We start from the raw sequence: 12,199 nt of genomic DNA, 5'->3' as shown, positions 1-12,199 counted from the left end.
GTGTGTCTTATTTGACAAGCATCTTCTCCTCATATTGATGTAGGATGAACACAAGGAGAGCTTAGGTCCTGCTGGAGGTTTATCGTCATTATTATTTTGAAAGGGAGATTTCTTCATGTTAGCACTAGCAACCAGATCCAGCCAAGTATGAGCTGTAGAATATCAGAAGAGGGTGGCTACATACCAAGTTTGTGCCAGAATGAGCCAAAGTCTTTCTAAATACCCCATTTGGTCCTATTCCACTGCATGTATGTGTGAAAACAAGACAATTATAACCACGTACCGCCTCTTTAAGGTATAGTAGTCAGTTCACTAATGCCCAAAGGTGAATGTCAAAAGCCTTGCCACTGCTGCTGACACTGCTAACTGCCAACAAATTGCACTGTTGAAACTGAAAGCATTACGTACATTGCTTCTCTGATCTTCTTTTTTTGTTTTGCTCTTCCTTCCTTGACCCCCTCATCTTCACTCCCTCAAGGCCTCCTGTTAGCACGCCCTGAATACGCACGCGAAGCTCGCCATGACATCGCCTGGTGCATCGTCGCCCAATACCATCGTTTTCGATGGCAGTGGAGATCTCTGGCTGGCTTTCGGTTCCGTTTCATCTTCTAAAATCCTTCACGTTGACTCCAACGCGCTCTGCCGTGCCTCCAAGGTCTTCCGCGCCATGCTCAGGGGCCACTTCAGCGACTCCAAGCCCGCCAACGACCTGCATCGTTGGGAAGTGAAGCTTCCCGAGAATGATCCAGAAGCTTTTGTTGTTCTAATGGACGTCGTACATGCAAACTTCGGCCATGCGCCTTTGAACCTAAAGCCTCAAGAGCTCTACAACATCTGCGTCTTGACCAACAAATACGACATGACCAAGACGCTGCGGCCTATGGCGACAGCTTGGTACGAAAGGCTCAAGAGCATGTGCCAGCGCAGTAATAAGATGCAGGCATACAGCAAGAATCTATTCGTGGCTTGGGAGCTCGGATGCCAGGGCGCAGTCGAGTAGATGCTTCAGGACATCGCCGAAAAATGCCACGTCGACGAGTTCGGCAGCTTGTTGATCGATAGAAATACTCGGCTGAACAACTTGGAAACTTTCAGACTGATTCCTTTGATCGGTAAGTTAAGACGACTTTCGATCTGGCCACAATTATCTAATCCCGAGTCTATCAGATCCTATTACTCAACACCGCGTCAAGATACTCCAAGTCTTCCATGCAGAAGGCAAGGAGATAGCAATCAAGATTCTCGCCAAACGCCCACTCTGTTGGCATACCGGCCCTTGCTCTGCTGTGAACCTTGCAGATGGCATCCCCGAAAAGTTCATCCAAGCAACACAAGACCTTGAGATAGATTCTTTCTTCATGCCCTCGTTGAATGCCGACCAACTTGGATATCGAGGCAGCGTGTCAAGATTGCATCGCCTGTTTAAACAAGTCGAAAGGCTTACATTTGGAGAGCATCACCCTCACTACTGGTGCGCACCTTTTCAACGGAGCCCATTTTCAAGTATCCTTTCGGCGTGCTATCAACGACTATACTTGATATTGTCTAGCCGCCATATGGACATGCTCGTGGGCCAAGCATGCAAGATTGACATGACGGCGTACATGGGCAGTAATGACAAAGCCATTCTGGAAGATGAAGACAGTGGAGATGACGGGAACAGTGGTTTTCGAAGCCTGTCGGTTGAAGCTCGATACTAACCAATATTCAGACTGATGTTGATTCCCTGCGTGGCAAATGGTGCTGATTCCTAGACATTTGTTCCGAACCCGATCACAGAGAATAAAAGAGCCACAGGGGAAATGAGGGAAATACCATAGACAGCCTAGTCATCATGTATCATTATAGCAGCACTGCCTATTTTCCCTTGGAATCGTATCTCGCACGAATAAATTCCTCGTCACCTTCATAAGCGCTATGTACTGTCCCTCAGGAAGCAAGAAAACACCGGACCTTAATATAGGATATCAAAATAAACTTAGCAAAGAGTCCACCAAGTTTGGGCTATTTACCTAAGCATTTTGTATCGCTTAGGGTCAAGGTCTTAAGTTTTCTTTCCTCTCCTAGGTAGCCTGTGTATTGTGTCCTATCGCTAATGAGTCCTTTGGTAAATTTCCTAATTAGGCCGTCCCGTTCACTCTCACTGGCCAGCTCCCATCACCCCGCTTTCGTTCGACATGGTCTTATTCACTTAAGAAGAGTGAATTAAAACGAGGACAATGCCGCACGAATATTGTCTCTTTTCGTTAATAATTCCACTATTGGCCAGTTACTGAGCCCTGGCTCTGCCCTTCTCCTTTGTAAGCCCCTTGAGGCCTCTCTGTCTCCTCTCTCACCTTTTCGCTTCTTCAACACCAGCACTATGGCTCACTACTCCCAACGCAAAGACATTCTACCCCTCACCGGCGGCTGCGCTTGCGGTCTTATCCGTTACCAACTTGCTCTTCACCCCCTCATAGTTCATTGCTGTTACTGTACTACCTGCCAGCGTCAGACAGGCTCTATTTGCGCCCTCAATGCCATCGTAGAGTCCACCGCCTTGACTCTTCTCTGTCCAGCATCCCCCACTATCGTTGGTTCTTGTTCCGCCCCGGACCCTATCCCCGCTGCTGTTCAGCCCGCCTTTGCACGGCTTACATCCGCTGAGTCAACTACACGTGATCCTCGCCCCGAAGCCGAACCCTCGTCTGTGTGTCTTCCTACAGCATCTGGCGTGGGACAGACTCTTGTCGGGTGTCCTGTGTGCCACACTGGTCTTTGGAATTTCTACGCAGATGCTGGGCCTCATCTGTCATATGTTCGTGTTGGTACCTTGGACAGGCCCTGGGACATCCAGCCGGATGTTCACATTTATACGCAGAGTCGTCAGAGTTGGGTAACTGTCGACGATGGGAAGCCATCGTTTGATGGTTATTATACCAGGCGTGAGGACTACCTAAGAGGTGATGCACTCAAGAGGTATGAGGCGCTCAAGCCACAGGTTGCTGAGGTGAAGGCAGAGCTAATGGCTGGCTGGGAGTGAGTTGCAAATGAAAGTATGACAACCATAGGAGAATAGCACAATACACATCGACAATTGTTGCACGTATTGTTTATAGCTGCGCTCGAAGACACGCAATGTCATTAACGCCATTATCATTATAATGCTCCAAAGCAGAAGACACAGCTTCTGTATTCAACCTCAGCCTCAACCAATTTGGTATATACACAAGAGATCACGCTCAGTGGCCCATCGCCCAGAACCTGTGCTGTGGCCACGATGGCTATGAACTTTGAATTGCATGCAGTCCTACTCCATCCGTGATCACCTATCCGCTTGCCCAACAAAGACCCGTCCCAACGTGTGCCCCTATGGCAGACTAATATATGATATATGTAACAAAAAGAAGCAAAACAGACCGGTTGTTGCTCGATAACGCCTTAAAATTGGATGCCATATACAAGTATCGTTGAAAATCTCCAACAAATGAGAAGTTCACTCAGAGCGACCTGAATCCATACCAGGCCTCTCATATCGCAAATCTAAGCCCCTGGGACCGGTTGTATGCAAAGAAGCCGTGAAATCACCTCAGTGATGTATGTTTGTGCGAAAGCAAATATGGTCATGCTCATAGTGAACACATGCAATAAGGCAAGGGAATCATGAGTGTGAAAGAACGTATTGCATAATGTGTAAAGTGCTTGGAAAATGAGCTTGTCTCGGGTGTCACAGCCTCTAGCCGCCAACCTTACGGAAGCCCTCCACTCCAAGGATGGGTATCTCAACGTCGCCAAGGTTTTCCATTCCCTCATCGCGACGACGCTCAACAAAATTGTTGCACTCAAAAACAACCTGCGCCCACTCGGCGAGCGAGCGCCCAGTATAGACGGAATTTTTGACGTACAGGCCGACTGGCTTAACAGGATCCACCACAGCATCTGTGAAAGACCCAGTGTTCGAGTTGGGCGACGGTGCCGGTGACGGTGACGGCGATGGTGAAGGCGAGGGGCTGGCTTTGATACTGGGTGTTTGAGGGGATTGGTCACTCAGGCTCGGAAGCGTGACCTCAAGCTTCCAACTTGGAGGTCCATTTTTCTCATCAGTTGGGCTCAGTGAATTTGCGTTCCTGGCATTATCGATGAGTCCTTGCTGGGGGCTGCCAGAGAACTTGCGTGTTGGCGCCGCATATCCAGCTGGCACAGTAAAACCGTTGACTCGTAAAGGTCCACTAATGCGAGTCTGTGCTGGGCCGGGAAGTCGAGGGCGAGTCAGGAAACGATCTCGAAGAGGTGCTGCCTGTTGTTGCCAAGCAAGAATAAACTTGAATACATACTTTGGCTCCTCGTAGGTTGGCTGGGAATACAAGGAGTCATCTTCAGATGGACGGCCCTTGTTATGATTAACATTAGGGTTTCTATTCGTTTGAGCAACACCGGAAGAACGAGACTCTGCTGTCTCACGACGGACAGTCTGGAAATCATCGTCCCAACCAGCGCCTGCACCCGTATTACCACCAAGAGAAAGGACTTTTCCTAATAGTGACCATCGTTTCCTTCCGTCATTCCTAGACGGGTCAGGAGGCAGGCCATTCAGAACGCTTGTTTCGCTGTTAGGAAGTTTCGCGAAGGAATCAAAGCTACCCATATATAGTCCAGGCTGGGGAACATTAATCTCTTGGCGAATGATCATAAAACGTTTACCGGGTGCGGGGTTCACGGGTGCAGTTGAAGGGGGGATTCGCTGTTCTTGTTCGGCGGTGTGCTTTACATGCAAATAGTGAGACCACGTCGTCTGAAGTCGCTCAGCTACAAGAGCGAAGATTTGGCTATTCCGAGTTAGCAAGCATCACAAAAGCGAGGCGAGGGCGCCATACCCATCGACTTCATCCAGCGTTCCCGTATCTCGGCACATGCGCCAGCACAGCAAACGCTGGTAGTAAGCCCGAACCATTGGGCACCAGTGGTTGAAGAACTCATTAAAAGTCTCCTCCGTGAGGAGCCAGTCCTTGCATACGGCCAATTTGCGAACGGGGTCCTTGGAAATGGCATCCCAGATGGAGTACACCAAGGCCAGCATTCGAATCTCAGACATGGTGTTGAAAGAGCTCATGACTTTCTGGCAAACGTCAAACCAAAATGCCCAGTCAAGATAGCTATTCGAGCAGTCAGGATCCTCAAACTCGCTATAGAGCACGAGAACTTCCTCCAAGAAGTCGCACAGAGTGAAACAAGCAGGATGGTTGTATTTCGACACCTTCCGAGTCGCGGCTTTCATCATGGTTGCAAAGGTCTCCGCAAATGTGTGACGAGCGCCGGCGATCTCGATTGATTCATCTGAAAGGAAGTCTTTCAACAGCATGATGCATCTGTTTTCGGACATGCCTCTCATAACGTTGCTCACAGGGAGCGGCAGAGCCATTGCGGCATCAGCACCCGACATGGAGTCCATCGCAGGAGGAGTAAAGCCACCGTCCATTGGAGACTGACGGTGGACTGTTGTATCCAGAACGTAAAGAAGCTGAGCTTGAACAAGAGCAAATGCGGGAGACCTAGCCTTTTCGAGGAGAGGCAGTCCAGGGGGCATGAATTGCTCAGAGAGTATATGGAAATATTTGCAAAAGATGAAAAAAACATCAGTGTCTCGGCCTTTCCAGCGAGCCGCCCAGGGACCTGTCCAAGGAATTCTAGACACCAGCATAGGCAATCTGGGAACCTTCTTAAGGCCATCCCACATACTCTTTGGTGATGTCCAGGCGAATACGCCAATAGTTGGAGGGAACAAAGCAGCAATATCATCGCTCTCGCCTTTGTTCTTTCTCGGAAGACCAAGCTCGTCAGCTACTCGTCGAATGAGTTCAGGGGAAAGTCCCCAGAGTCTGATCAGGATATCTGCAACGCCGGGAGCGAAGAAAAATGCGTAGGCGCAAGCCTTTCCAGCAAAGTTAACCAGGCTCACTGGGGCATGACGGAGCGAGAGTTTTTCAACTAAAAAAGCCATTTGCTTGACCAAGTTGGAAACAAACATGGTCCTGACATTGTGTTCGGCTGACTCTTCTAAGAAAGCCGCTTGGCTCGATGTGACAGAAGAGGCGGAAGAGGTGGTCAGAGATCGCGCTCGAACGCGCTCAGCCGGAGATCGGTTGATGAGTGGTAGGAAGTATGATGTAGCTTGTCGCCATTCGTGTCGCGTCATGAGAAGTGTCGCGGCATCAAAAAGAACCGGACGATCAACACCAGGGACAGGCTGGGGCGCCTGACCGTCCAGCATTTCCAGGATTGCAATCCACCATTTGTTCAAAATTGTCGCCCTTCGATCGACATCTTCGGGGTAGAGCTTCTTGGTGGACTCATGATTCATCGTGTTTCGCAGGAATGGGAGAAGCTGTGTTTGAACCTGCGACATTCGCTGGGCTGTGCTCTTGGCAAGGAATCCCTTGAAATCCATGTCAATGGCCTTGAAAGACGACCAAAGGACATCTCTTTGTGGAGGTGGCATCTCGATGGAGGACGATTCATCGGTCACGGTTGTGGCAGAGGTGGTGTCGCAGGTGGAAGATTGCGGCGTACGTTCTTCCGCAGCGATTATCGAAGCTGGCGCTGCGAGACTCGTCGCCGAAGAAGCGCAGCTGTTGTCCGAGTCGGTGCTGGTATTGAGCTTTGACAAGCCAGCTTGTTTTGATTTGAGCTTTGAAAAGTAGCCGCTCGCTCGTGAAAAGGCTTTGGGACCAGCAGATTTGAGTGAATCAGTCGACTTGTTCTTGTCTGCCTGCTCGACGGTCAGACCAGGGCGTTTACGAGTCTTTGCAAGCTTGACTGATGTAGTGCTCTCGGATCGATTACGCCCAGATGAGTCCTCGTTGTCCTTGGCAGAGTCTGCATTCTTCATGGGTGACGGGGAGCGAGAAGGTCTCCATGACCGCTTGGCAAAGTTTGCGAAAGATCCTGATTTTGTCATCGTTCTCTGTAGGGGTTTCAAGTCTCCAATCGATCCATCGCCAAATTTCTTGTCGCCAGCAGAAGTCGTCGGTCGAGGAGGTTCTTCGTGAAGATCTGTTGTGCTCTTGGAGCTTGAGAGCCAACCGCGTGTATCTATGAGCGAGCTTGTTCTTTTTCGGGCATGTCTGGTGCGTGAGGGCTCCTCTGGAACCTCTCTTGTTTCAACGACAGAAGGGGTTGGCGCCGGTGCCGTCTTGCCAGCTTGTTCCCCTCCGAGGAAAACAGTTGTATCGAGGTTGAACTCGACATTGAATGTGGGAAGATCGAAACTGGGTATTGACTGAAGGTCGGAAACGCTCTGGTGGTGCGGTGATTGAGTTGGGGGGGATTTATCGAGGGATGATAGCGAGAGAAGTTCTAGATCAGGACTAGAGTGAGACCGCGGGAAGGAAGACGTCGTGTCCACGGCCGGAGCCATGATCACAGTTGAGCTTCCCATCTCATGACAAAACGATAGAAAAAATCAGGCAGCTCTCAACGAGAGAAGCGTCCCGCAGGCTGGTGCTCCTCTTGTTGGAAACCCGACCGTATTAAAAAATCAACAAAGCAGATAATTCTGATCTCAAATCACCATTATTTGACGCTACTCTGTCCGGCAGAGGAATGAGGGTTATAGGAGCAAAGGTATGGGGTTGCAATGCGGAGGAGAATGTTCGAGGTGGTTTGGAAGAAAGAAAGACGAGGCTTTCTCAAGGTTACCATAGGCAAACTGAGAACTGCGAAGTGAACTGTCCGGCCTCGCCTGGGCTCGTACTGTACCGTAGAGTACCTGGGCGTCTGCTAGCGTGCTGCAGCCTGCAACCTCCACACCACAGGATTGATGGATCGCCACGGACTAGCCGGGGGGGACGGCAAGACGGAGGAGGTAGGTGGTGATTGACAGGGTGCCCCCCTAAAGAAGCGACTTGAAGAGTCCGAAGTCTCCGTGCGGTTGGCCTCGTACCAGGCTGAACCATGGAAAATGAGGCTATGCCCAGAGGGGCGACGCGCTGTTGTCAGAACGGGGTCGCGCACGGAATGAGAGATGAAATGTTTTATTGGTCTTTTTTCTCCCGTCTGTCTCTTTCTCTCTCTCATCTATCCTGACAGGGCGTATGCTACTATGATTGAGGATGTACTCTGTATAGATTTCGAAATTGATCTCGGGTGGAGGTGGCTCCACTGATACAAAACATTCGGTGCAGCTTCTTCTGTTGGCAGATGAATTATTTGAAAGAATTAATGAGTATCCAATTTCGATCAACGCCGGCGAAATGAACAAAACGTCATTGATAAGACAATGGGGTCAGGGCGCTTTCTTCTTTTGTTTCTTGTGTCATTGAATTCCAATCTTTCGGGAAACAACCTAGAACATTGAATCACATCACACAAAACAGACCCGGTGAAACGTCCGACAACAGTGCGCCCGCTATCATGGGTTGTCTAAGGCGCAAGTTTAATAAGCGTATCCAGGACTACTGAAAGAAGACTCGCATGAAATCAAGGCACAATGAACAGCCTGCAGGATAGCTAGTGCGCTGTCCTCATGTCGAGGAGATACGATTCGTTGCTCTGCCACACTTGACCTCTATACCAAAGCCAGGGGTGCAAAGCCTGGCGGTATAACAGAGCTGAAAAGGCACGGATGGGCAGACAGAACCGAATGCCACCCCCAAATGCCCTGTAGGCATTGACAACGAAGCAATGAGATGCAGTGAGATGCACCATGTAGCTCATAACAACATGCTTCGATCATCACGATCCAAGTTTATTCCGATCTGTGCCATGTTTGCGGTCTCACTGCTATCCATGACCTAGCTATAACATGGCTAATTTATCCCCACGAGGAACCTCCCGATGGCGGTGGAGGAGGCGTAGAACTGGTGTCTCATTACAAATTGATGACACGCCTCGAAATGATCACATGTATCCCGCTTTTACTGGCGAGTGGCTAGTTTCTATAAGAAGCATTGCAGGATCCTGTATTATCATCCTCGAGTCTCTGAAACGGATGTTTCGAGTACATACATGTTTTTTTCCCAAGTATTTCAGTGACATGCTATCAAGCTTTCCTCACTATAGAGGGTAAGTCAAGATCGACGATTCAAAGTAATAGAGCCCCCGTAACTCATATTGTTGCCGCCAGCTAAGCGCGAAATGGGAAATAGTCTGGGCTTGCCATGAATTTGTCAGTCAACCGCTGTTGGGCTGAGGTTTTAGTTGGTGGATATGACTGAGCCAGGGCCATGACAACCGACAGTGGAGCTATACCGTTGAGGCTGACTCTGGTGGTCTTACATAGTACACGGAAGCAGTGGCTGAGATGGACACAGCAACGGGCTTTATCTGGGGTTGAGATCTACAGCTTTCTACTGAAGGATGCGTACTGATAGCTAGGGTCAGGTATGTAGACAATCTTATATCGATACCATGGTTCGTGATTCCTTTCCAAGACATCAGATCGATGAACTTGACATGTGCAAAGTTAAGCAGAGCTAAGAAGAAGAAAAATCCTCAGAAGTGGAATCTCTGGACATGGCCGAGATTGTGGACCACACGGACAGCTCCAACTGATAAGGGAAGGAAGTCCATAAGCTTATACAATGGCAGAACAGACTTCAAATCGTATTATCAATGGAGAAATCACTTCAGTATCAGCTGGGCCAGAACTGAACAATACAGCCGCCCTTAAAAGCGGCAACGAATCCAATCAATTCGCTCATCATCATCCGTACCCGCCGGCCATAACATAGACCTCTTTTAGTCGCTTGTTATATGACCAGTCTCGAAAGCCGTTTCCCCAGTAGTTCAGCATTCCCGACTTGTTTACTCCGTACATGTTCAGTAAATTTATCATTGGTTGGCTCATCATCGAGTACATACATATTCACAAACTGATAAGATACGGATTTCGGAAGGCTCATACTCCGAGCAAGGGGTCCTTTTGTCCGTCCATGGACATTATACAAAGGAGAGCTCATTTCTCTGGCCCCCCACCCAAAGTACCTCAATGTATCCATTGTCAATAAGGTATAACGTGTTAATGACGTTCCTTAATATGATTAAGGTGTCTTACTTAATCAGGCTTAGACACTATATGCTAAATGCTCAATGACCACACCAAATACTGATCCGGCACATGGTAATTTCACAGCTGAGAACAAGCGCTGTTGGGGGGGGGTTGTTCCACCAAAATATTTCTCTTCGAGTCGTCTTGTCTCACTGTCAGGGGAATTTGTCTCCCGCTCGACCATTATCGCTAACCCATCATTAAACATGGATGTCGACACTAAGGGCTGAAGGTCAACTTTTCACATTTGATATGCGGTGATAACTAATAAAGATTGCTCTATACACCGGCACGTGGTGAGCCCATTGGTCTACTCTTCCGCTGGGAACATCTATGATCTGGGTATATCAATGTGGCGGTGACGAGAACTCTCCATGTTATCAACCCCAGTTTATTCTTGTGCTTACTGCGACTCGGCTGCGGCTGTGGCTGTAAAGCAGTATCTGACTACTACTGCAGGTTACAGTGTGAAATAGTCGGAATCACAGCATCGCAATAATAACCTTCAATTCGATTTCCCTTGCTGCATCATGCTGTTCAACTCCGGAATACGGCTGGCTCTCTTGGTAGCCCGATTCCCTCAGCTGGATCTGGCTATTTCCTTGATGGGCAATTGATCCGAGGAGATGGACAACTACTACCTGCAAGCCAGACGCTCATAAGAATAACACATGCGCTTATGAGAATCCCTGGTCGGCTGAATCCGAGGGAAACAGAGTTTTAACTTGATGGGCCTGTGGGCACCAACCACCCCGTGCATTGGTGCTTTACAACAAGGACAACCCCTAACGTGGCGTCGTCCTCTCTTCCACCGCATGTTCCTACTAATACCAAGACCGAAGCGTGTGGTGATTAGGAATTCTCATCATTTTGATGGCCACCCACCAAGGCCTGTCTGACTTGGCTCAAGAGTATTACTCAATACGCGGCGTACCTATCAATTGACCCCGCTGCCGTTCTACCCTCGGAACAGCAGAGGCGACTTGGCAAATTAAGGGTTCATGGTCTCAGACTTGGCAGTCTCTCCCGCGTGGCATTCTCATTCACAGCCATCTCGGCATACGGCTGACCTTACAAACGCCCTTTCTAAAACCTATGTAGTTCTCTTGGAAAGTTTCACTTGTTGACAATGACATGGGACATATAGTGGCATGTACCCCTATCTTCATGCACCAGTGTCCGTGGGATTACAAGAGCAGAGGTGTTTGGTAATAGTAGGGGAATAGCAATCTTGGCACGATAAAGTTTCCTTCAGCAAGGCGAGCATTGAAGAGCTCAATTGCTGTACACACTAATGCCGTTCGCAGTTCGACTGCACTTCACCGTTTCACGGGTACTAACCTTGGTTGAGTCCTAGATACTCGCATTGAAGATCTCGTGCTATCACGACGTCGAGTTGAACCACACGAGTCGCATGATGCATTCCTCGTGTTCGAACTCTCTGACGAGCATGATGCTGTGATCTAGAGATGATCTAGGATGGATCGTAATGATAATGTGGTGCAGCTTGTTGGTGGCCAGTTGTTGGACACTCTTGGGGAATAATTCACCGAAAAATGTTGAAAGGTTGAAATTTTTCACGAGAATTCGAGGTTGATAAGATGGCTGGTTGATTATGTAATACGTGATGTGGAGCCCGGGCTAACTACGATTGGCAGCCTTCATGGTGATTCAGGCATCTCAGGACGGGAGTAACGAGTACCTAAGTAGAATCTGCAGTCCACATATTCAGTTTCTTGATAATTAGAATTCCAATAAACGCTGGTATGTAGTAGGTTGGCTTGACACATTTACATCTGACGCGTTCTTGTGTAAGCTATGCACCTACCTAAGTACAGGTAGTATGCAGTTTTTATGCCGGCGCGTTGTGCTTGCCAAACAGATAGGGAACACCGAGCATGCATGATTGGGTTTCATTCCAAATTCCGTAGGCATTAGACAAGGCATCCATTCAGAAGCCAAAGGTAAAAATTGAACCGGTTATATAACTATGCCGTGGTTCGAGAAATAAACAACAGAACACCAATGCAACGAGGTAATGATGTGAACACAATTGCCCTTACCTATTTTGCTGAAGTATCAATATTGTTTACACACATATAGGTAAAACGTCGAAACCGTTAGCAGACAGGCAATTCCAGGGTAGCCAAAGCACTTCCAACAACGACCATGACG

General features: G+C 48.7%; 3 protein-coding genes across 3 annotated transcripts; 2 read left to right on the top strand and 1 right to left on the bottom strand.

Annotated features, from left to right (window-relative positions):
* Positions 1 to 520: 520 nt before the first annotated feature.
* On the top strand, positions 521 to 1,700 carry FPRO_00808 (uncharacterized protein; the record flags this gene model as incomplete). The annotated part of the gene is made up of 4 exons (XM_031222314.1): positions 521 to 996; positions 1,048 to 1,112; positions 1,168 to 1,471; positions 1,550 to 1,700. 4 exons carry the CDS (start codon positions 521 to 523, stop codon positions 1,698 to 1,700), a joined length of 996 nt encoding a protein of 331 aa, XP_031075663.1.
* Positions 1,701 to 2,362: 662 nt separating this feature from the next.
* FPRO_00809 (uncharacterized protein) lies at positions 2,363 to 3,022 on the top strand (the record flags this gene model as incomplete). Its single annotated transcript, XM_031222303.1, has 1 exon — positions 2,363 to 3,022. The coding sequence occupies one exon, from the start codon at positions 2,363 to 2,365 to the stop codon at positions 3,020 to 3,022; it is 660 nt and encodes a 219-aa protein (XP_031075662.1).
* Positions 3,023 to 3,715: 693 nt separating this feature from the next.
* Positions 3,716 to 7,393, bottom strand: FPRO_00810 (uncharacterized protein; the record flags this gene model as incomplete). The annotated part of the gene is made up of 2 exons (XM_031222292.1): positions 3,716 to 4,805; positions 4,854 to 7,393. 2 exons carry the CDS (start codon positions 7,391 to 7,393, stop codon positions 3,716 to 3,718), a joined length of 3,630 nt encoding a protein of 1,209 aa, XP_031075661.1.
* Between the last annotated feature and the right edge of the window lie 4,806 nt (positions 7,394 to 12,199).

This window comes from Fusarium proliferatum (assembly GCF_900067095.1).
Source record: "Fusarium proliferatum ET1 genome assembly, contig: FPRO_scaffold001, whole genome shotgun sequence".
NCBI classification, from domain to species: Eukaryota; Fungi; Ascomycota; class Sordariomycetes; order Hypocreales; family Nectriaceae; genus Fusarium; species Fusarium proliferatum.
Note: the sequence above shows the minus strand (reverse complement) of the source record. Positions and strands in the feature narration are given on the sequence as shown.